This window comes from Tauraco erythrolophus, chromosome 20 (assembly GCF_009769465.1).
Source record: "Tauraco erythrolophus isolate bTauEry1 chromosome 20, bTauEry1.pri, whole genome shotgun sequence".
Taxonomy (NCBI): Eukaryota; Metazoa; Chordata; class Aves; order Musophagiformes; family Musophagidae; genus Tauraco; species Tauraco erythrolophus.
In genome coordinates, this window is record NC_141484.1 from 12,794,441 (window position 1) to 12,818,617 (window position 24,177).

At 52.4% G+C, this 24,177-nt stretch overlaps 1 protein-coding gene across 2 annotated transcripts in view; it reads right to left on the reverse strand.

Moving 5' to 3' along the window:
• Positions 1-22,139, reverse strand: part of DNAH9 (dynein axonemal heavy chain 9) — a 204,986-nt gene extending 182,847 nt beyond the window's left edge. For both annotated transcript variants that reach the window (XM_086624181.1, XM_086624182.1), the window contains exons 1-12: positions 22,049-22,139; positions 18,960-19,171; positions 18,533-18,766; positions 14,263-14,430; positions 12,866-12,982; positions 11,875-12,025; positions 10,717-10,831; positions 8,671-8,739; positions 7,341-7,467; positions 4,704-4,959; positions 2,936-3,177; positions 425-560 (exon numbers count right to left, since the gene is read on the reverse strand). In XM_086624181.1, the coding sequence (XP_086480307.1) occupies positions 425-560; positions 2,936-3,177; positions 4,704-4,959; positions 7,341-7,467; positions 8,671-8,739; positions 10,717-10,831; positions 11,875-12,025; positions 12,866-12,982; positions 14,263-14,430; positions 18,533-18,766; positions 18,960-19,171; positions 22,049-22,124 (1,903 nt within the window). In that variant the 5' untranslated portion in view covers positions 22,125-22,139. The remainder of the gene's footprint in view (positions 1-424; positions 561-2,935; positions 3,178-4,703; positions 4,960-7,340; positions 7,468-8,670; positions 8,740-10,716; positions 10,832-11,874; positions 12,026-12,865; positions 12,983-14,262; positions 14,431-18,532; positions 18,767-18,959; positions 19,172-22,048) is intronic.
• Between the last annotated feature and the right edge of the window lie 2,038 nt (positions 22,140-24,177).

Here is a 24,177-nt window from a genome sequence, read left to right on the forward strand (position 1 = left end):
AATGTTCGGGGACTGAGGCTTTTCTTTCATGCTTTTCATCAGTAGAACCAGTTCTTGAGACTCTCCACAAACAAAAGATTGTGTCACCTTGATGCTTTGTGCATGGGAGGGCAGGAGATGGCTGATGCCCAAGCACAGACTTGGGATGACAACTCAATTTTGTCTGTTCATTAACCCCTGCAAATGATTCATAGTCATTCCTATCCCTCCCCCTGAGCAATGCTTTGCTCCAGTGACTGGGGGATGGAGTCACCCACCCAGTATGGATGTCCCCACAACCCTTGCTGTAGGTAGTGCCAGAGGCACAGCAGAAAGCCAGGAAGAAGAGAGCAACACTTAGGCATGAGGAGAGCACAAAACAGAAACCTCCCTTTGGTGAGACTGAAGCAGCCGTCGTGACCAGGGCAGAGGAACCAGCAGTCACCTGTGTTTTCCAGGAGGTACTTGAGTGAGCACTCAATGGCAGTGAAGAATCCATCCAGGACTATCTCATCCACATAATCCACATACGCCTTCCAGATGTCAGATGCTGGGTCTGCAAGTAAGAGGCTCTGGTTTTCCTGGAAGAAAGAGACACCTTCAGATATAGAGAGGCTGAGTCTGTCCTACAAGAGAGCTGCCCACAGCTAAGGACTGATGCCAGTGAGCACATGGGTACCAGTCTCATGGAGGGATGGGAAACCAGACGGATGGATGTTGCTGCTCCAAGATTTGCTCCTCTTGTCAAAGGCTGCTTCCTCATCTGAAACAACTCAAAATAATTGCAAGGTGAAAATGGAGTGCAGAAGAGGCTTAGCAGCTCTGGGATGTGTTCTCCTCCCTCTTCTCCAAGGCTGCAGGGCTCGAGGCTGCTTTGTAAACCTGGGACAGGGAGCACTCAGGGGTCTCAAAGGCTCATCCCAATGCATGAAGACCCAGCCCTGGTGGCCTGTATAGTGTTACCTTGAGCGGATGAGGCCTTCAAGGTGGACCACTTACACTTCTGCCCTACAAATAGTCATCTCAAGATCAGAGAACTTTTAAATTCAAGAAAGAATTTTTAAATAAACCATGTAAAAACAGATAAAGATTGAGATCGAAAGACAAAGGATTCGCTAACAACCTCCTTCCTCAGCTTCTTGTGTTCCCTTCCTCCAGGCAAAGCTGCCAGTCAAGAAATTTGGGGTTTTCTGGGTCACAGCAGGGACCCATCCTTCCTGGATTTCCTTTTTCCATCCACACAAAGCCAGGCTGTGTACCCACTCCCTGCACCTCCCAGCAGCCTCCCAGGCTCTGCTCTGATCCTGTCCCCACAGCCTTGCTGTGCCCTCCAAGTGCTCCTTCTCCTAAGCCTGCCAGGGGCTCTTGATATGGGCACAGTCTCAAAAAAAATAAGGTCCACCAGCAGAAATCAGCCCACACTGTCTGCTGCTGGGGCACGGTCAACGTTGGCAGCATTTCGTGTCCCGGGCACAGGAGAGGATGCCATTCCCAGCACTGATGTGGCACCTTGGCCCACATGACATAGAGCAGCACTGCCAGCTGGGCTTGAGCCAAGCCAAAGGTGCTGCTCCCCAACCTCTCGCATCGTAGTTGGGTGCTTGAACTCTCAACAGAGCAAGCCAGCGCTCTGGCCCTTTGCAGGCTCACTCCAGTCATGTTTTGCTGACATGAGAGAAAGAGGAACTTCACAGGAATTAATTCTGGAGGAATATCCATCTGAAAGCACCACCTGCTTTTCACCACATCCATTGTATTTTGTCATATCCCCTTGTTACTGGTGTTTTACCAAGCCTTCACTCCAGAGGCCTCATCCTGGTGAAAGAAGGACAATGAACACCAACATCTAGCCTTTGCCATTGGTGCACTTACCCAAACCCTCCCTGTGCAAGACAAGAGTCACCTGGCCCTAGGAAGACTTGAACAACCGAGGCAAGCCCAGCAGACCAGCTCTTGGCCCCTCTGCTGCTGCGCCTCCAGGCTTGACCAGCACAGCAGGACAAAGGCATGGGGACACCCCATTTTGGGCCATGGTGCCTTTCCTTCCCCTGGACTTTCATGCTGCTTTGCAGTTGGTCCTGCCTCTGTGAGAAGCATTGGTGGTGTCACCACCCCAGTGGGGCCAGCCCTCCTTCCATGACCACAACCCCGTATTTTCCTTGGCCAACCTAGAATGTGCCCTGGTCTTTTGGGCAGTAGCTGAAGGTGGCTGAGCCCATTACAGCTGTGGCAGCAGAACAGCATGGGCACGGTGAGATCCTTCCCACGGCTTCAGCGTGCAGAGCAGCGGGTTAGAGGCCAGGGCTGACTGCAGACAGCACGGCAAGGTGAGCAGCCAGAGCTCAGTGTCCCAGAGGGGGTCAGCCAGTTCTTTCCAGAGTCCAATGCCAGATGGTGACCCTCAGGAGAAGGCTGGATCTAAAATCTATCTCCCTCCAGGACAAGGTGCTGTCCCTGACATGAGTAACACCTCGCTCCAGGCAGAGCTCCGGCCTTCCTCCCGGTCTGCGAAGAGGACTCTCAGCTCCGGCAAAAGCCCGGAGGTTCCGGACAGCAGCTTTTCTCTGGTCCCTCAGCATCACCTCCTGCTCCCGTAGAGTGTGAAATGGAAAGGCCAGCTGCAGCCAGCTGCCTCTCCACTGCCAGGTTGGCGTTTCGGGGGATCTCTGCTCGGAGCAGGACGCCCGAGCCCGATGCACGACTCCCATCTAGCGGCTCCCGACAGCCGGGGCTGGAGCGGCCCTTGGCAGGGCTCCAGCGGCGGCTCCAGCGGCTGCTCCCCGCTCCGGCTCAGCTCCCTCATCAAAGCCAGCCTTAATTAACACTGCGCAGGACTTTCTCAAACGAGTTAAGGGAGTTAATTTTAAGGTGAAACAGCTCCGGATGCTTTCACCGGAGCAGAGACACACAGAGCCCATGAAGAGCCAACGAACCCCCGGGGAAGGTCCCTCCTCACCTTCAGCAGCGAATGAATCCTCTGCCCTGACTCTCTGACCAGGCTGTAACGCTTTTCCAGACGCTCCTGGCAGTCCTCCAGGCTCAGCAGCGATTCCCTTTTGCAATCTTTCCTCTCGAATACGGGCGACACCCACGATCGCACCGTGGTCTGGATCTCCTCAATGTTGGTTTTGGCTTTCTGTGTTCTCCGCTCAAGGTCGCGGACGGCATCCGTCACTGTGGAGATGTGATCCCAGACACCTGGTGAAAAACGAGATGATTGACTACTGGTTTTCAGAGCTGCTGGGCCAAGCCCTTGTGCCAGCCTCTGACTTTTTCCCCTTGGTCTGACGTGTTTCTCACCCATCATTAATGCAAAAGACCATGTCACACAGCAGAGCCACTTCCAGCTCCCTCCTACCCCAACAAGCCACGGTACGGCAGCCACAGCCTCTGCCTTCTGCCAGGAGTACCAGCACTGTGGGGGTGTCCAACGGTTCCCACTTCCCTCTATCCAGGTTTGATCTCCCACTGACTGCTACCGGAGAGAGCAGCACGGGGAGGATGCGTACACCAGGCTGAGTGTCCCTGCCACCACCACTGAGTACACCAGGCTGAGTGTCCCTGCCACCACCACTGGAGCACACCAGGCTGAGTGTTCCTGCCACCACCACTGAGTACACCAGGCTGAGTGTCCCTGCCACCACCACTGGAGCACACCAGGCTGAGTGTCCCTGCCACCACCACTGAGTACACCAGGCTGAGTGTCCCTGCCACCACCACTGGAGCACACCAGGCTGAGTGTTCCTGCCACCACCACTGAGTACACCAGGCTGAGTGTCCCTGCCACCACCACTGAGTACACCAGGCTGAGTGTCCCTGCCACCACCACCGGAGTACACCAGGCTGAGTGTCCCTGCCACCACCACTGGAGCAGGGACCTGTAGCTCTAACAGACGGCCTGTGCCAGCCCCCGGTACCAGCAAAGGCTGCGTTTAGATGCTGGGAACTTAGGGTTCATCTGTGGAAAAATCCCTTCATCTTTACTGTGCAATGGAGAAAGATTTTCAGCGTGAGGACTTCCGCTCTGCATGTTCCCAAGGGAGGACATTTGCTCCTGCTCATGTCACAAGCATGATGACAGAAATGTGCATTCCACCTGCGAGCAGTTTGCTTTCACCAAGAGGAAACAAATTGTTTTCCTCTGCTGTGCTTCACAGTTAAAACTGATCAAGCGAGAGCACTGGTTAAATCATCCCAAAGCCACGGTCCACAAAACCCACCTCCAGCTGCAGTACTTCATCCTTCAGGAAAGGGTAACGAAGTGGCCCTGCCTCTCACGGGGACGAGCCCATCCCAGCATCAGCACCCACAAGTGGGTGAGAATGCAGTACCTCGAGGACACGGGCATGAGCCACACAATGGGTCACTTGGGCTGGCACGGGGGGGCCAGCACCAGTGGGGAGCCGACGCTTCAACCCTGGACTTGCCAGCTCTTACAGACCCAAATCTTGCCACCTCCTTGGCAGCACTGCCCACAGGGCAGCCTCGCCACCCCGAAATCCCAGGATCCTCTCCACAACCCCAGCAGAGCAAGGGAACGTGGGAAGGAGCAGGCAAGCTGAGTTGCAAGAAGGCAACTGGAGCCTTCATCTCCTCAGTGCTGGCTCTGCTGTAGAGTCACCTGCGCTGCTGGGAACCGCAGCTGGGAACCAGGGACAGAGTTGGGGGAACGTGATGAGACCCAAGAGTATGCGCTCTTTCGTCTGAACATAGAGCCAGCTCACCCTCCATCTTCCAGTTCAGCGTTTCTTCTGCCTCTTTCAGCTTCAAGTCAATATCCCGCAGCTGCTCCTGTATCAGAGGGTATTCGACCTCCAGGACAGTCGTCAGGACCTTGTTGTATCTGTTCACCATCAGCTCCAAGTTGGCCACCATCTGCCGGTATGATTCCTTGGAGGCATAGATCTCCGCGGCCGTCGGTGGGATGGTTCCCAGCTGACTGCCAGACAGGTAGCTCACCTCCTTCAGCACCGAAACCAGCTGGAGAAACAAGGCAGAGAGCTGAACATGGGGCAATCCTCCCCATTGACCTGGCAGACATTCTCCAATCAATTCTGAGCATCTTAGGGGTTTCCTGCTGGTTTATTCACACAGCAGTGTGCTCTGAGAAGGGCCTGGACACCTCCTAGTCCATACCATCTGTCTCCCATTGATATCTGGCTCTGGGTTGCCTCCCAGCCAAAGACAGACAGCTCTGTTAACTGCCCAGCCAGCAAACTCTGCAGCCTCTAAAAGCCAGGATGATCTCAGGCCCTCTCACCCATCCTCATCAATCAAGTCTTTCAGCAATACCATGCCTGCAAGCGGAGCTTAGCAGTTATCTAAGTGAAAGATAAAACGGCTCCAGTTCTGTTGGTCTGCTGGGCTGACTGGCACCAAAAAAAAAAAACCAACAAAACGCCATGGCCCCAAACCCAGTGACTCAAACCCTCCTGCGGCCACCTTCCACCAGAGACTTCTGCTGGAGACTTCTCCCAACCAAAAGCACTCAGTGCCAGTGCATGTTTGAGTTGTGATGGGACTGGATTGAGGGGGATTATTAGATTATAAACCCAAGTACAAATGAAGCCCTGCAACAAAGGGAGCGGCGAGGTCTTCCACTGCAATACATCACCTCTAAGACTAAAAATCTTTGCTCAGTTTAGTGGCTGGTGAGAAGTAAAATGCTCCTGGAAGTGCACACGCTGACAGGGTGACAGAAATTTGGTACACTGTATGGGCAATGGTAGGGGTGAGGACCACTCCTGGCTGCAGCTGAGCTGGGAGTGCAGCTCCCTAAAAACCACCTTTCCCCTGGGTTGGCAGATGGCATCATCCCTTCCTGTGAAGATGTGGGGAAGAAATGTCTCTCTGATCCCATCCCGTTCATGCCCTCTGGTCCCAGTTCCCTGCCCCTATTTTCGATAGGAAAACTGGAAAGCTGCAGGAATGAGCAGAAGCTGGTAAAGCCACAAGCACGGGGTCTGCGTGGCCAGGAGCCTCACAAGTCGGGCAGATAAGTCATCACACACTCAGAGTATCTACGATACCGAAGTAACAAAGAATGAGATGACAAGAGGAGGAAAGAAAGAAGGGGTGGAGAAGAGTGCAGGGGCACTCTGGAAAGGCGGATGAAGGAGGATGGGGTGGGAGGAAAGGGAAAACCAGAGGGCTGAGGGAGCGAGAGGGCAAGTGGGATAGAACCAAGCTGCCCTCCCTTCTTTGCACTGGAACATCTGGGACATGCCCACCATGGGGGGCCAAGAGTGGCTTCCCCTCTTTCCCTCTCCTCCACGGAAGGTGAGCTCTGGAAGACTCTTCCATGCTAAAGAGTTGCAAATGCATCCTCTCTTTAGGCAAAATAAGGCACTCCTACCTATTCTGGAGGGCATGGAGGGGCTGCTGAGCAGGTACTTGAGGACATCAGGCAGCCCTCAGTACGGAAAGCTGAGAAGAACAGCACAGAAGCACTCAAAGATGAGCTGAGAAAAGGCATTCTCAGCACACCACAGGGTCCAAACGCTGTCACCAGGGTGAAGGGTGGAAAACATCCCCTGGGGCCATTTGGCTCCCACCTTAGCACGGAGTTTCCAAGGAGATGGACAAATCCTTTGACTGAGGGCCAATGAATGAGCTCTAAAACCTAAACGCTTTCCTTTAGCAGCAGCGTGCCCCAGGGAACTGGGGAAGTTTTCGATGCCGGTGTTTCCCCAGCCCCTGAGATTCAGCACCTCCCCAGCAAACGGGGTTTTTACAGCTGGCAGACCCTGGCCCCCATCAGGCCCCAAAAGCTTTCGGTTCCTCTCTGCACACTGTTGCCTCAGACTCCTGCTTCTGCTTTGGGCGAGGTGGATGGTCAGTCCTTCCTGGGCTGGAGACAGGTTTTGGGGGAGCTCTAGGGAACAGAGGAAAGATCTTACATCTATCATAAGCCTCACGCACCTCAATAAAGGAAGTCCAACAGCCACAACATTGGAGGAACAAAAAACTCTTCCTGGGCTTTTTCTACCCTTTCAGGAAGCTCAGATTTCATGTATGGGATAACATGAACCCACCGCTGTAGATGATGCCCCAACACTCCCCACACCAGGATCAAATCTGTTCTGGAGATGCTGACACCAGTTAAACATCTGGCTACGCAGGGACTTTCTGCCACTGGCTTTAATTAGAATTTGCTCTGCTTAAACTGTAATCCTGAGGTTTTACCAGGAGATAGAGCACACAAAGAGGACGGTAAATTCATGTTACCTATCACAGAAGGGATTCCACGGACCTCAGCAGAAAGGACCTAGTACCAATCCCACCAGACCTCCCACACCCGGTGGGGCACAGCTTGGACACATGCCCACAGGCAGGAAAGGTAACTGGCAGCAGTTTTTTACCTGGGGATCAAAATTGACTGTGATCAGTTTGGTCTCTGGATCTCGCCGGATGAGCGGTTGAGTAAGGTTGTACAGTGATTTTTCAGAGACTGTCTGGGACCAGTCTACGTAGAGCTTCTCCTGATATCTGCCAGAAAAAAAAAACACCACATCCACCATGTAGCCACCAAACCAGCAGCCCAAGGCATATAACCAAATGAAAGCCAAGTCCACTTCTGAGGACCGAAGAACATGAAGGAATATGAAAAACCCATCCATATCATCTCCAGAAACAACATGACTTCGAAGACAAACACCTGAAAACCAGTGACAGCATCAAGTCAGGAGGGCAAAGATCTCTCAAGTACCATTTTCAGCAGAGAATTCAGATTTGGAGACCGATTTTCGAAAGCATTTAGCCTAAAGTAACAGATAAGCAGCTACTGGGCATTTCCAAAGTGCCTAAGCAGGATGGGCGCCTAAACCCGCACAAATGCCGGGGACGGACGCGGTTGTCCTCACTTCTCAGAGTTGCTGCAGAGAGACCATCAGTCTCATGGAAATCCAGCTCTTCAAGAGCTCAGTGATACCACTGGGGATGGAAGCCCAGAGGGGTGAATAAGGGTCCTGGTACCTCCCATGCCATGGTCTGTCCCAGCCACCCAACAAAGTCTCTTCTGAATCACCTTTGTCACCTGAGCACTTTGGGAAACGTCACCCAGAAAACACCATCTCTGCTGAAGTCACCCAGGATCCTCTCTTAGGCTGCTCCCTTCTGAAAGGCTGCACCATAATTATTCCGCCTTTGTTTTGGTAAATCAGGAACAGGGCTCCCTCCAAGTGCCCTGCAGAACCCAGCAGCCACATGTCATCGCTGATGGAGAGCAGGCCCTGCAGAGACATCTCCTTCCTGGGGAGGTGGCTCTTCCCAAGGGAAAGCCCAGCGCAACCCGTTCAGATCTAACATCAAACATTAAGATGCTAAGTCAGAGGCGATGAATCCCACTCCAAACTGTGGAATATACACGTTACAGCCACTGTAAATACAAATGTAAATGGGCACAAATGGATTGAGACTTCTGGTCAGCCCAAGTTTTCCACCACAGCAGCTTCTACATCCAGCAGAAGCTTGTTCCAATGCTTCTGCTAGGCTGCACAGCCCCCGTTCCTCCCACGCAAACTTCTGATTTCAAGATGTTACAGAAAGACTGTGGCATATAGCAAGAGGATCCCTCCTCCTCTTTCATCAGAAGATTCCCTCTGGCTTAGAAAGAGACATTCCCAGGCTGGCAAACATGCTGGAAGGTGGCTTAGAGGAGGAGAACGTTTTTTCACATAGTTACAGCCTTACCTGTTGAGCAGCTGGATCATTTCTTCATACTTCTCTACCACCCTTCTTCCTTCAGCGGAGTCCAGGCAGCTGGTAGCACAACAGACAAAGCTCAGCACGACACTTGGCTCTGCCAGGCTGCTGGCTGCACATATCCCTTCCCAAGACCACCCACCAGTTTGCAGGCACACTCTGACTGGGGACCCCCACTTCACCCAACAGCGTTTCTCTGCACAAAGGCTGTCCAAGTCCCAGTATGTTCTTCCTCAGGTTTTTCCATGGCACCCTGCAAAACAGGAGCCCCATCCTGCGCACGGGAAGAAGGGCTCAGCGCTGCGGGAGGAATCCTGGACTCCAACATACCTCATGCTCCTAGTTTCACACTCTGCATTTGCATAGAGCACAGCAACCTCTGCTTCCCAGCATTTCTAAGATCACAGAGGCTCAGAAGGAAGCAACACGTGGCTCCTGGTAGATGCAGCTCTTCGCAGTGCCAAATTTGTGCCCCTAAAACTGTAGGGGCTGGGAAGAGCGAAGCCGTGATGGAGCTGTACAACCACCTCCCAACGCCGGGAGGCAGCCGGCCAGAGTTATTCTGACAAAGCCATCTTTTCCCCACTGTTCCAGCTACAATAAGGAGCCATCCAGAGGGACCTTGACAGGCTGGAGAGATGGGCCTGTGAGAACCTCATGAAGTTCAACAAGGCCAAGTGCAAGGTCCTGCACATGGATCGGGGCAATCCCAAGCACAAGTACAGGCTGGGTGGAGAATGGATTGAGAGCAGCCCTGGGGAAAATGACTTGGGAGTGCTGGTGGGTGAGAAGCTCAACATGAGCCGGCAACGTGCGCTGGCAGCCCAGAAAGCCAACCGTGTCCTGGGCTGCATCCAGAGCAGCGTGGGCAGCAGGTCAAGGGAGGGGATTCTGCCCCTCTGCTCTGCTCTCGTGAGACCCCACCTGGAGTACTGTGTTCAGCTCTGGAGTCCCCAACACAAGAAGGACAGAGAGCTACTGGAACGAGTCCAGAGGAGGCCACAAAGATGATCCAAGGGCTGGAGCACCTCTGCTATGAAGACAGGCTGAGAGAGTTGGGGCTGTTCAGCCTGGAGAAGAGAAGGCTCTGGGGAGACCTTCCAGCACCTTCCAGTACCTAAAGGGCCTACAAGAAAGCTGAAGAGGGGCTTTTTACCAGAACCTGTAGTGATAGGACAAGGGGTAATGGCTTTAAACTGAAAGAGGGGAGATTTCAATGAAATATAAGGCAGAAATTCTTCCCTCTGAGGGTGGTGAGGCAGTGGCACAGGTTGCCCAGAGAAGTTGTGGCTGCCCCATCCCTGGAAGTGTTCAAGGCCAGGTTAGATGAGGCTTTGGGCAACCTGGTGTAGTGGAGGGTGTCCCTGCCCATGGCAGGGGGGTTGGAACTAGATGATCTTGAAGGTCCCTTCCAACCCAAACCATTCTATGCTTCCATGATTACAAGCATTCAGATGATAAGTATTCCAGCATTAGTTTCTTTCCTTGATCTTTGGAGATTTCTCCTTTGTTTAATGCTGAGAAAGTTGTCTTCTGCCAGTGCTCAGCAAAATCTTCATCTGTTCACCAACATGGAAACTCAGCTTCATCAACCCATCTTAGATGAGTCCAGTCCAGCACCGCTCTGCCGTTCACAGGTCAGATGATGCCAGAACCGGGGTGTGCAGATGAGGGTTGGGTGGCTCCCAAAGAGGTCCTGCAGAATATGCTGAGTGGGACTGCAGTGGGAAAGGTTCTGATATCTCTTTCTGTTGCAACCTAGGACTATCTCTGAAAGCGGAATAGCCCATGTTCTATCCCACTGTGCCTCTTAACCACTTCAAAACAAAGCCAATTAATGAGTTTCTTATAAAAAAAAAAATAATGCTTGCAGGGAAGCTGAAAAGCATCAGTGCAATCACTTCACACCTCTTTGACTAAGAATCATTTCAGCTATAACCATTAGATAGTGTTCAACACAGAAAGAAAACCAGATTGATTAGAGAAAAGATATCAGGATGATCATAAAGCAACTTAGCTGGAACAGACACGCACAGATGTGGGATGCGCCTCAAGTGCCCAAATGGCACCTGGATTCGTGCTCGCAGCTCCTGAGCCCAGCCCAGCGCTCCGGCCACCGGTGGCATGTTCCTGTGCACAGGAGGGGACCCTGGGGAGGGCACATTGAAAAAGCATTTGACTGAATACTGCACTTGTAACCCCAAAGATGCACCCACAGAAACTCATCTGCACAACACCGCTCTGATTTCCCAGCTTCCTTCCTTAAATCCCACATCTGCTACACTGGTGTAGGTCTGAGACCAGAACAAGTCTCCTAATGCCTGTGGACCTTGAATAAGGACCTGAGATCAAAGGAGAAGTCCGGCATGTGTTACAAAGAGCCGATGCAGAGGCATCCTTTGCCTGGGACACATCCCCTGCTCCCCACAAACTCTGATGGGGGCATTTCTGACCAGGAGCTAGTTCTGACCATCTTATCTAACACCCACAGAGCAACATCCCCCAAACTCACAGCAAAGGATGGACTCATCCTCCACGAACCTCTCCACTCCCTTTGGGAACCTGCACTGGCTCCAGCAGTGCTGCCTCTCCAGACTTGCCTGGTTCCAGCACAGTCTTTCCAAGGCAAGTAAAGGGGTCGCTGTTCAAGAAGACACACTCTAATCCTCATCATCTAACAGGAGCCCAACCATTCCGTCCTGTGCCAAGGCTCATGGGAAATAATAAAGCTGGAAGGGGCTGATTAAACCCTTGGTTACAAAGCCCCACTCACACGCTCTGCGTTTACACCTTTGCAAGGGAAACCCAATAAATTCACACTGGGGAACACCCGAGAGGGCCTGCAGGTCCCACGGGGTGTTTGAAGAAGTGCACAAGTGTGGAGAGAAACTCCTTGTCACAGCCTTGCAGGGGGAAAAGCTCAGCATGTGACTTCATTCCCAGTCACATATCACATATACACATTTTTAAAAGGATGGTTTTTCCCCCAACAGATTATTTGCTTCGATATTAAGAACCGAGCTTTCCCAGGCATTTTCATTTTCACAAGGAGCTCCAGAGGCTGAAAACATTTGCAATTTGGGACGTTTTGACTTCCTTAGAAAAAGCAAATTGTTTCTTCCCCCCACCCCCCCAAATTAATCTAAATCCAATTTCCTGTAAAATCAATTTTACTCAGCACATGCCACCCACCACGCTCCAGCTCTGCCTGGATGTGCCGGGAGTAGATGAGCCTGGCGTGGTCCAAGGCTCTGCTGAACATGCTGATGAGCACAGAGTATCTGTCAGCAGCATCTGCAGCAACTGCTGGTCGCTCCAAAAGGCTCCCGAACATGTCCAGCAACTGCAGAGGTGAAAGAGCAGGGAAAGAAGGGGGAAAAAAAATCACAACCCCAACTTCTGCAGACAGATCCACTGGGATCCTCTACACTAGCCCCGATGTCTGCACCGATAGGCACTTTGGAAAAGGAAAATTTCTTTCCTTTAGCCTGTGTTTCCAAATTGTGCCTCCCTTTGTTACAGACATGCTCTGTGGGTGAACCATATTCCAACGCTTCAAATTCTTCAAATGCTTCAAAATTTGCTATTTTTCCAAAAACCTTGGAAAGAGAAATACTATCACTTTCTACAGTCTTCTCTACAAACATATCAAAATTTTTCAGAAAATACCATTTACTTCTTCTGAAGACAGATTAATTAGTGAACAAAGCCTTGTTTCTAGAAAACCTCCGTTTCCAAAATTGAAATACAACCATGTGTTAATGATATTAACCATAATCACCTGGTTTTTAACAGTGGTTCTCACCGGGAAATCCTACAAAAACCATGATTTCCTCCAACTCACAGACACGAGTAAAAGCAATCAAAAGCCTGATTTGAATAATTTCTGAACTACTCTTTCTAAAACTGAGCAGAGGTCGGTTCTGTTCGTGCCTTAATGGGAAGAGCAGAAATACCCTGAAGCTGCCAGCAAACACACTGCTGCCAGCTCCATGGCTTGGCAGCTGGTGAGGGACCCACGAGCCTGAGCATCACGAGCCAAGACCAGCCCAAAAGCTCCAAGTCTCCTTGTCCCACTGTCCATCCCCAGCACCACCTGGCTCCTCCGTGGGATTCTCAGCCAAGCAAGCCGTCGGCTCCCCGATTTCCCTTCTGCAAAAGCGAAGGGACGCGACAGACGAACCTTGACGGCGTGCTCCAAGCCCGAGGCATCATTGAAAGCCTGGATGAAAACGGTGCCCAGGCGCCGGTCGATGTCTTCCACTTTCTGCTGGAAATCAAAGACGTCTTGCTCGAACTCCTGAGGGAAGGCACAACAGCGAGTGTGAGGCTGCGAGACGGCACTGAGAAGGTACCTGCAACCTCCTGATCCACAGATCTTTCATCTTCTTGTTCACCATGAATTAAATCGCTCCTCAGGCCAACCTTCAGCCATTGCAGAATGGTAAAGCTCCACTGAGCCTGAGGACATTTCTTTACTGTCCCATGGTGGAGATCATGGCCCTCTAGGATGGTTCCTTTGGTCCCAAGGGCTTTCCACAGTGCCACAAGCACTAACTTCAGCCTAGAGGCAAGATGGACTATTTCCACACTCTCTCTCCTACTACTTGGCCTGAAAACTACACCATCATCCAGAAAACCTACAGATGCACCTACTGAGTTCCAAATCCAATCTACTTCCAAGCCAAAACAAGGCTGTGGTTTTGATCATGAGTTGGCTGTGAATGAGGCAACAACAGAGGCAGTTTCAAAACACTGACACAGGTTGCCCAGAGAGGCTGTGGAGTCTCCACCCTCAGACATATTCAACCTTGGAGATATAAGCAGCATAAGAAATCAAAGATCCTCTGAGATCAGACATCATGGGACACAGACCCCTTCAGAAATGCCATTCCCACCCTTCCTTCATAGTTCACCCAGGCTACGCTGCTCACTGTCAAAGCCAAGGGCAGGAGTTTCTGAACAGACAGTAAGGAGGCCCACGGTACATCTGCTTTGCCCTACTTGTACGACACCTGCTGGTGTGAGCAACTGTGATCTGGATGGCCATGAGCCATGACCCAGACAGCTGGGAATATTCCTTTAATTAAAGCATTACTGATAACAAAATAGGGAGCCTTTGAATTCTGAGAACACCAGATGCCATGTGCTCATCTAGACAGGAGAAAACATGTCCCCAGAGATTACCTGAGCTGGTGCTCATCAGGCAAGCTAGACACCAAGAGTAGGAAAGCAAAGAGATGTGGGTGCTGGTGTAGCTCATATACACCAGCAAACACCACGTATGGGAAAAGCTTGTGTAAAAGGCATGGAAATCCAGGTTTCTCAGCTGCACTGGTCTAAGGTCCTGACCTAGCAAGATTTGCCAGATACAGACCTGAAAGAACTCCCAAATCTCTGCAGGAAAGGTCGGCAGCTCCCTCTTCGACAGAAGCGACAGATCAGATCATAATGAAAGGAGGAAGGAGTTGGGAAGAAGTCAGCAGGGCTGTACGTGAGCCAGGGCTCCATCATGGAGGAAGCTGCTGCTTTGGAAACATGCACTTGTTGCTGGCGTTCCTGCAAGCTGGTCCCACCTACCGTGTTGGTCAGGTCAAGACAGTCATAGGTTCGCTCTGCAAACACCTTGTACGCTTCCTGGAATTCCTCATACATGTCCAGCACCTGCTGGCCCAGGGCCTTTGCTTTAATCCCGCTGAACTCAATCTTTTCCAGCTTCATCAGGTCCAACGCAGTTGCCAGGAGATCCTTCAAAGTCAATGGAGGCACATTTAGGTTAAGATGTTGACAAAAGTGGATGACAACAGTTGTCACAACACGGAGCTGCGCTTGCTGCCGTGCCAAAGGACTTCCCCAGGCACACTGCTGGTGCTCAAGCTGAGTGGCACAAATGGGAAGGGGGGGCCCAGATCCTACCTGTCCTGGGCATCAACGGCTGCTCATAACATGTCCCTCCCTAGAGGGATCTGCTGCTGCCACTAGAAATACTATGCCAACTGCTATTTAGAGGACAGATCCAAAGCAACATATGAGACCCTGATACATCATCCAGCATAGCTAAGAATCCCAATTTTAAAAGTATTAACCAAGAAGAGACCTCTGATGTTTACAGATACCTGAACTGTCCAAAGCTCCTGCTCAGTCAAACCTCCACGTGTCCAAGTGGATGTTACTGACCCTGCCCAGCTGGTGGTCTCTGCTGAGATGAGGATATGGGTCCTTCCCCTCCCATCCTCTGCAACCTGGCAGGGCCTGACCCCGCTATGCCACCTCTCAGCAAAATACCCCACTCACCCAGCTATGGCAGTAGCGCTGGGCAGCCCCGCCACCACCCCACCCCACCCATCCCTTTTGGTAGGGCTAAGCAAGGGCTAGTTGAACATCTGTTGTCTCAGAGGACCAGGAGAAACGTGCTGATCTCAAGCACAGGAACCTACTGGTGGCCATCCTGCTTGCACCAAGTTTGGAGGACAACCCTGAACACAAAGTTAAACAAGTACGAAGCTTCACCCCCAAACAGGTGGCACTCAGCCAGTGCCTCTCTGGCAGCGACTGCCGGATGGGGCACAGCTCAGGACACAGCCCATGGCCCAGAGCTTGCCATGTTCCACCGAGGCATCACCAGGCTTCGGTGCCGCCCCGCAGCCCTGACGAGATTTCCAAAGCAAACGCACACACGTGGTTTGGTAAGAGCACGTTCACCCTAACACACACCTTGTGAGGCAAAACCAACATGGAAATAACAGCTGCCCCTTGCTTTGTCTTACCAGGTTGCTTGAAAAGAAGTGGTGGAGGCAAACAGATGGGGAGAGGCAGAAGCTTTCCTCCTTGACAGGCTGGGGTGTGCTATGCTTTTCATTATAGTTTTACAGCTCACTCCACAGGCCTTCTCTCCCTCTGGCTGCATATACTGTCCCAGGGGGTGTGGGATCGACGGGGCAGGAGGACAAGGGCACTGGTCAAAAGTCACAGCGCTCTGCCACCAGCTCGTGTGGCTTTTTCTTGTAGCCCACATCCATACCAAACGACGAGCAATCAGTGCCCAGAGACTTTGCAGAGGGGACAGTGTGTATTTACTGTCACTTATACTGTTCTCACGATGACCTGCAGATACTCCTGTGTCTGCTCATACTCCTCTCTACACTGCCCAGCACGATTTACCTGCCCAACAAACCCTATTAGAAACCATCATTATGAATAGTTTCAAAATAGACATCAGTCATGGCGACTTTCAACACAGTTAAAGAACTCACAAAGTTATACTGTGTATTTAAACCACTAAAATCTTCTGTTCCACTGGAGAGAACAAGAGAAGGAGACAGGCTGAGAGAGCTGGGGCTGTTCAGCCTGGAAAAGAGAAGGCTCCGGGGTGACCTTCCAGCACCTTCCAGCACCTAAAGGGGCTACAGGAAAGCTGGAGAGGGGCTTTGGACATGGGCATGGAGTGATAGGACAAGGGGCAATGGCTTTGAACTGAGAGGGCAGATTCAGATTAGATCCAAGGAAGAAATTCTTCTGAGGGAGGTGAAACACTGGCACAGGTTGTCCCGAGAAGCTGTGGCTGCCCCATCCCTGGAAGTGTTCAAGGCCAGGATGGATGGGGCTTTGAGCAACCTGGTGTAGTGGAGGGTGTCCCTGCCCATGGCAGGGGGGTTGGAATTAGAAGGTCCCTTCCAACCCAAACCATTCTGTGATTCTATGACAAACTCAGACCTTCCTTTGAATTGGCAAACACCAGCAGGTTGTACACTGCACATCTGATACTGCACACTGGGAACGCGGCAACAATAAACAACGAGATTCACTTCAGGAGTGTGTGGATGGCAGATGAATGTGTGCTGTTAACCACGCGAGAGGAAACAGCTACACACAGCATCTGCATGACTGTGGTCTCCAGACACAGCCACTGGACAAGGAGAGCACGGAGAGTGCTCATACTGTCATGGTTTGATGTGGAGGGGGGGGTGGTTCTGGTGGCAGGAGAGGGATTTTGCTCCCTGCGACCTCCCCGGTTTTGGATCCGGGTTAGGCTTAGTTCTGGCCACCGGATCAGACTGCCATCCCCCTCGGGGTTGAGCCAATAGGGCGCCTCTGCGAATTGCCCTATTTAAGTCAGGACAAGGGAACCGGAAAAGGTGCTTCGCCCAGGATCGACCAGAGAAGGGAGGAGGGCACTGCCCCCGCTCCCTGGCTCCCGGCCGGGCGGCTGCCTGCGTCGGGCCGGCGCTGCCCACGGAGGATGGCGGCGGCGGAGCCAGCTGGGGAACTCGGGGGCACCCCACTCCCAGGGTGCCCACTGGGCTGAGTTCACCTGGAGAGGACTGAGATCTGAGAGAAACAGCCGCATCGACAGCAGGTCAGTGAGGATGGAGCGGGAGGAGGTGCCGGAGCCGAGTTTCCCCTGCGGCTGATGGTGAGATAGCAGGCTGCCCCCCTGCAACCAGGACGGCCTCGGTGGAGCAGAGACCCACTCGCAGCCCGTGGGGAGAAGATGCCTGAGCCCGAGGATGGTCGTGTTGGGGGCACGACAAGGCAGAAAGGCATCTGGAGTCTTCGTGACGACCCACGCCGGAGCGAGTGGCTACAGCTCCCTAAGTACCCGAGACTGTGGTAAAGCCCACACCGGAGCAATCTGTGGGAAGGATTGTTTCCAGTGGGCTGGACTCACGCTGGAGAAGTTTGTGGATTTTTCCTCGTGGGTAGGGGATCCATTGGAGCAGGGGAAAAGGTGTAAGGACTCCTTCTCCTTTAAGAAAGCAGCAGCAGTAACAGCACGGAATGAACTGACCTGCACTCCCCCAGTCCCTGCCCCCTGTGCTGCTGGGGGGAGGAGGTAGAGCCGGGAGGAAAAGGAAGGTGGGGGGGGGGGGAGAAGGTGTCGGTTTTAAGATCTGGTTTTGTTTCTTTCTGTCCTCTCAAGTAATCGGTTTTTATTTCCCTTTGTCCTTCTAAGTAATCATTAATAAACTGTTTTGCTTTGAGAAAAGCGCTGCCTGTTTTGCCCAGGACCATGGTTGGTGGGTGCTCCCTCTGTTCTTGCCTCAACCCTCAGTCCTTTTGTGTTTTTTTTTTTTTTCCCTCTCCTCTCTACTTTATTGGAGAAGGAGAGACTGTGTGAGTTTTAGTTGCTGGATCAGCCTAAAACCACGACACATACACATGGGGCCACCTCGACACATTCAGACCTGCTCTCTGCAGAATAACATCCTCTCCGGCTCAAGGAGCCCTCGGCCACGCAGGGACAATAGGGCTCATGACACCAGACGTCTCTGCCTCAGATGACCATCTCACAGTGACAAGCCTTGTCAAAAAGGACACTCCTAAGTCACAGCACCCCAGGGGGACAGGCCATTAGGACGTGACAGAACAAGTTGGTGAGGAACATGGCCCCATGTAGTACAGCCAAGAGGTGCCCAGCCTCAAGGGGAGCATGTAGCCTCTCCAAGTGAGGCAGGACCCAGCTCTAGGGTGTCTCTGATGGCAACGGGAGGACTAGGAGATTGCACTGCTTTAGTTACAGTCGTGCAAATCACAGGACTCAAGAATCCCCATTCCCTTGCCCCAACATGAGCAAGGAGTCCAGCACTCTCCCAAAAGGAGACTTTTGGGAACAATGACATCCTACCAACCTGACCAGAAGGACACAACTGCATATCCTACACATGCATCAAGCAGGACATGGTAAAACAAGGTCCTAGCCTTGCTGTAACAGGAGACCTTAACAGCAAAAAGAGCCGCACCTTCCCCTGGCATCAGGTGAAGCTACAAGAAGAGAAGATGCCAGCAAGTGAATTCATGGCTACAGAGCTTTCCCGAAGGCTTGCAATATTTTTCAAAACCAGAGTCTCACCTCCACCATCTCCAGTCTCTTCAGGAAGTTGTCCAACCTTGCAAACACCAGCATGGCATGGAAGTCCCACTCCCTCACTTCTTGGCCTGGTTCATAATACGTGTGCAGTTTTTCCCTTCTCTCCTCAAACGCCCCTTTGAACGCATTCAGGATGCCCACCACCGTTTGCACCTTGCCCAGGCTCTCTTCCATCTCCCCTTTCAGAAGGTCTTCTGGAGACAGGTACACCAGGGCCTGGAAGATCAAAATCACACCTGAGAGGTCACTTCTGCCATCACAGAAAACAGTGACTTCTTGCCCAGAACGTGTTTGAACCTCCCTCTCAAGTTAAGACTCACTTTGCCAGGGAAGGACGGGGGAAAGGAGGAGAGAGGGGACTTTCACAAAAAAACTTCCCTTGGCAAACGCAGGCATCACGGTCACACACCTGCTGAATGAGGAGGTTGCAGATTTCCTGGAGCAGCACTACTATCCGCACGGGTACGTTGTAGTGCTTGGAGGTGACCCAGATCCAACACACCACGTGGAACAGAGGGACCAGGAAAGGCTCCACCTCGCTGAACTCAACCGTCTCTATGTGCTCCAGGTGGTGCTTGAGGGGCGTCAGGTGCAGGTCAATGTCCTGAGCTTCGGCCAGAGCTGTGTTAAGAGATGGGCGTAGGGGTAAGACCCACCAAGCTGGGTTATGAGCTGGATGTTGGCCTCACCTCGCCCGATGGAAAGGTGCCTGGGAAAACAAACAGCCCTGACGAGCACAAACCACACTCACCTCCCCGTGTGCTGAAGATTGCTGCTGCAGGTGAGCAATGTTCAAGGGTGAGCAACCAGAACACGAAATAAAATGACCTGATGGCAAGGGACAGGGCGCTGGGTCAGGGCTTTGTGCAGAGGCTGAGCCCACAACTGCTAAATGAGTTTCAGGGAACGTGCCCGGCAGCACCGAAAACACGGTGCTGCCATCGCTACGAGCAGGCAACAGACCTTGCTATGGAGCATCCCAGGTCTTGGCCTGAGCTCGTTTTAGCTCAGGTTTGGCTAAAGCAGCCCCGTGACTCGTGGGCAGGGGACCACGGTCCCACTCGTCCTGGCTGTAACAGCAAACCTGTCAACAGCAACGTGACTAATGTCTGACTAGTTGAAAATGCAGCTCAGCTTTGCACAGCTGTGCGGTTTTACCCTGAAGGATTATCCCAGAGCGCAAGAGTTAATAAAACCAGGCGACTGTTGTACCGTTAAACCTGTGGACCAACAAGAAGAGAAGTGATGGAAGTGCTCAAATGCACGTAAAAATAATCGCCAAGACCAAGGAACAAGAAACTCCCACTATCAACATCACCCTCCCAGCAAAGGAGACAGACAACAGCCACCCCACCACATCAGCAGGGAGGGCACAACCCCAGGTGCCTACAAACCTGAACTCCGCTGTAATGGAGGAGTGGAGTTGACTAATCATAGTCAAAAATACCCAATTAGGGATACTATTATTGTAACCAGATTAAACCCAAATATTTGTTGTATTTTGATTAGACACTTTAAGGCATTAATCAGTATGACGATGAACTCTTGGCTCCTTATGTAAGGGTTGTTCCTCAAGCCCACATAAATTGTCGAGTAGAGTGTGACACAGATCCTTAACAGATTAGAAGTTTCCACGTGGAGGGGTGAAGAACAGTGTCATCTGTCAGCACGTGCGTAGCTAGCAAAGCCTGGATGGTTTTGTCTTGCCAGAGAGCAGCTGGGTTGAAGATGGACACAGAGAGTCAGCCATGAGAGGTGGGCCTGTGAGAACCTCATGAAGTTTAACAAGGCCAAGTGTAAGGTCCTGCTCATGGGTCAAGGAAATCCCAAGCACAAGTACAGGCTAGGCGGAGAATGGATTGAGAGCAGCCCTGAGGAGAAGGACTTCGGGGTGTTGGTTGATGAGAAGCTCCACATGAGTCAGCCATGTGCACTGGCAGCCCAGAAAGCCAACCGTGTCCTGGGCTGCATCCAAAGCAGCGTGGGCAGCAGGTCAAGGGAGGGGATTCTGCCCCTCTGCTCTGCTCTCGTGAGACCCCACCTGGAATACTGCCTTCAGCTCTGGAGTCCCCAACAGCAGAAGGACATGGAGCTACTAGAGCAGGTCCAGAGGAGGCCACAAACATGATCAGAGGGTTGGAGCACCTCTGCTATGGAGAGAGGCTGAGAGAGTTGGGACTGTTCAGCCCGGAGAGAAGCTGTGGCTGCCCCATCCCTGGAAGTGTTCAAGGCCAGGCTGGACGAGGCTTTGGGCAACCTGGTGTAGTGGAGGGTGTCCCTGCCCATGGCAGGAGGGTTGGAACTAGGTGATCTTGAAGGTCTCCTCCAACCCAAACCACTCCATGATTCTATGTTGGTCACAATTTTTCACTGTGGAGGGGAATTTGCATGTTTCCTTTGGCTGGACTGAACTCCCCTAAGCAAAGTTCACAGAAAAAAGATGACGCTTGATTCAAGAGAGCTGCAGGTTTTTTAAGGTAGAATTTTGCTTCACCTACAGGCAAAAAATAATCCTTCCTTATAAGTCTTCTTGTGAATGAAAACTGGAAAACGTAATCTTGTCATTTTTCTGCTCAAAGCTCTCTTATCTTACTGCCTTGTGCCAGACTGCAAAACAAGTGAGAGGAGAAGGCAGATCTGCTGATGCCCACCGCCACCTACGGGTCACCCACCCCCATCCTTGCAACAATCCATCCCTGACGGGGCGCCCAGGAGACCTGTGGGTGGCCAGACCCTGCAGCCTTGGGAGGACACGACCGACCTGGGATGCGGACACACGGACAGGGGGGCCGCGCTCGCCGTGCGTCACGCTCACCCCCAGCTGCAGCCCCTTCCCAGCGGGGTGCACCCACCCAGCTCCCACCCCGCAGGACGCAGAGCTCTGCCCAGCCCTGCCTGGAGCTGTGCACACTGCAGGACCCTGCTTCCCTCTCCCGTGACACAGGTGACACCACCTGCCTGCTGCCATCAGGGGCTTTGAGATCCTCATGCTCAAAGGCTCCGTCCTAAAGTGCAAACTGCTGGTCCTTGAGCAAGGATGTTCGGCGGCAGCGGGCGAAGCCTGGGAAGCAGCAGTCTGACAAAGCAGATCTGCCTTGTGATCCTGAGCTACAAGATCTGCCCTGTGATCCTGAGCCTCCTGACTGACACCAGGGCAGCCGGTGAGAGCCAGGGTGAGTCCTGCTGGATTAACGCGAGTGCTTTATTACAGCAGGGTGAATTCCCAGATCCACTCGCCCTGACCTCTGGGAAGGGTCTGGCTCAAAAGACCAGTGGTCGAGTTCATCTCAGCTTGGAAACAAAAGCATCAGATCAAGCACAAGCAGCTTCACTCCATGAACCAGAGAGGGCCACAAAGAAGGTTGCAGTCCCCACGGTCACAGCAAACACACAAAATGACCAGTGCCATTACAGCCACAACGGGCTTGAAACCAGCACCCCCAGGCTATGAACAAAGGCCAAAGTCAGCACTATGGTGAAGCTGCCCCAGTGTCTCACCTGCCTCAACATCCATGAGCATATCTTTGAAGGCTGGGATGTAGCTGCTCTCGACTCTCTCCAGCACCTCCACCATGTTCCTGACTTTCCTCGTTCTCAGCTGATGGTAAATGCATTCCAGGTCATCACACCTGCAGCGACCACGACACGTTATGAGCCCACGTTGGGGCAGCATCAGCTGTCCCCCGACACCGTCCACTTCCCCTGGGCCTGATTGAGGGTTTGCTCCAGCTCCACATGGACCAAGTCCCAGAAGTGAAACGGGAGGAGGCTCCTGCAGGAGGCACAGACAGACCCCCCAGGACAGACACACCGTGCTGGGCTTCAGACAACAGCAGCTCTGCTACTGGCAGGACACAGCTGAAAGAAGCCATTGGGGGTTTCTCCAGGCAGGAGGGACAGCTCTCCAGAAGGCAGGGCTTTGCCCTGGCTCAGCCCGAACCAACGTGGCACAAAGGTTTTCAAAGGGCAGAAGGAAATTCTGTTCTATGCTATTGAGTATCTAAGTCCCCTCTGGCATCAAGAGAGGAACAGCAGCCAGCCCAGGGGCATCATTTCCAGAAGTCCCTGCAGAAGGTGTCCATCAGCTCTTACTCCTGTGGCTGGTTCCTAGTGAGCAGTGACGGAAAGACCATTTCCAAAAAGACTCCCGCAAGACGTAGACCCTGTGCTGGGGCTAAGTTATGACACAGGAGCTGCCCAGCCACCTCCCAGACACTGTGCAGATCACTCTGCAGGAGCAATTTTCCTTAGCTCAAGTCTATATGAACCTGAGGCAGCCGGCTCTTCTCAACTCATAGAAGCAGCAGCTCTGTCACCAGCACTCTCCCTCCACCCAAAACCAGCACCAGTGACCACCATGCCCTGGCCAGGCTGCCCAGGCTACCTGTTCTTCCAGAACTCCAGTTCCACCTTGGGGTTAGGGTTGCTGCCTTGCAGGAGGGGCTCTGAAGACTCTTTCTTCAGCGCTCTCTGGATCTGGTAGCTCCAGTCTATGATGGCCGACTCGATGGCATGTACAAGAGATTTATCTATCGTTTCCAGGCTGCAGAAAACAGACCATGCAGTTAACTTTGCTCTCCCCTGGTTGCTGTGCATTGCTCAGTGGGATCTATTTCAAATGACCCCGTGGGCAGCTGGATTTTACAGATTACAGCCTAGCTTCACCTTTCAAGACCATGAAACAAACAAAACCCATAAGATTTTGCCATTGGTTTAACATCGGAATTACACCCTGGAGAAACTGGATGAAGCTCTGCAGCAGCAGGGGCTACAACATATTGTTCATAAAACAATGGACAGCCAGTTGCCACCTCTCTGCATAGCCAGTCACCATGAATCATCAGATCCATTCAGGTTCAGGGTCTGACCCGGAGAGCCATACCTCCAGCAAGATTATCTCTCCTCGTACGGTTGTCCCCGAATCTATTCTCTCTCCCCACAATCATTAACTCACTCAATTCAGAGAGAAACTACACGAATTGGGCTGGCATGTTGAGGACAGGTCACCCCACTGCCCTGGAAGCAGTAACTTCTCACACAACCCACCCGCACCACGTCCTGGCTGAGCCGTGGTTAATTCCACTGCACTCACTAACACAGCTCCCAAAGTCCCACGAGCAGAAGCGTGCAGCCCAGACGTGACAACGACATGACGTGCAACCACAGCTGCCTCTACGGACCTTCCAGACTTGGTTGTTTCAGACTGGGCCAGGCTCACAGCACTGCAACACTCAAACTCCTTCCACTCCCAGCTTTGGGCACCAAAGCGGCTTCTTAAGAGGACCAGGGGGGAAGCTTCCCCCAGCTGCAGTGTGAGCACCCTGTATCAGACATATCAGTTAGCAAAGGATGGGGATTCCTCAGCTGCTGGATGTATTCTGGGATAAGGACCGGCTGCACACAGGGCTCAGTGTCCCATGGCTGCCCAGTGACCTGGAGGAGGGGATGGAGTGTACCTTCAGTAAGTTTGCATCAAGTTGAGTGGGAGTGTTGATCTGCTTGAGGGCAGGAAAGCTTTGCAGAGGGATCTGAACGGACTGGATCAATGGGCCAGGGCCAACTGTATGAAGTTCAACAAGGCTGAGTGTCAGGTACTGCACTTGGGTCACCACAATCCCATGCAATGC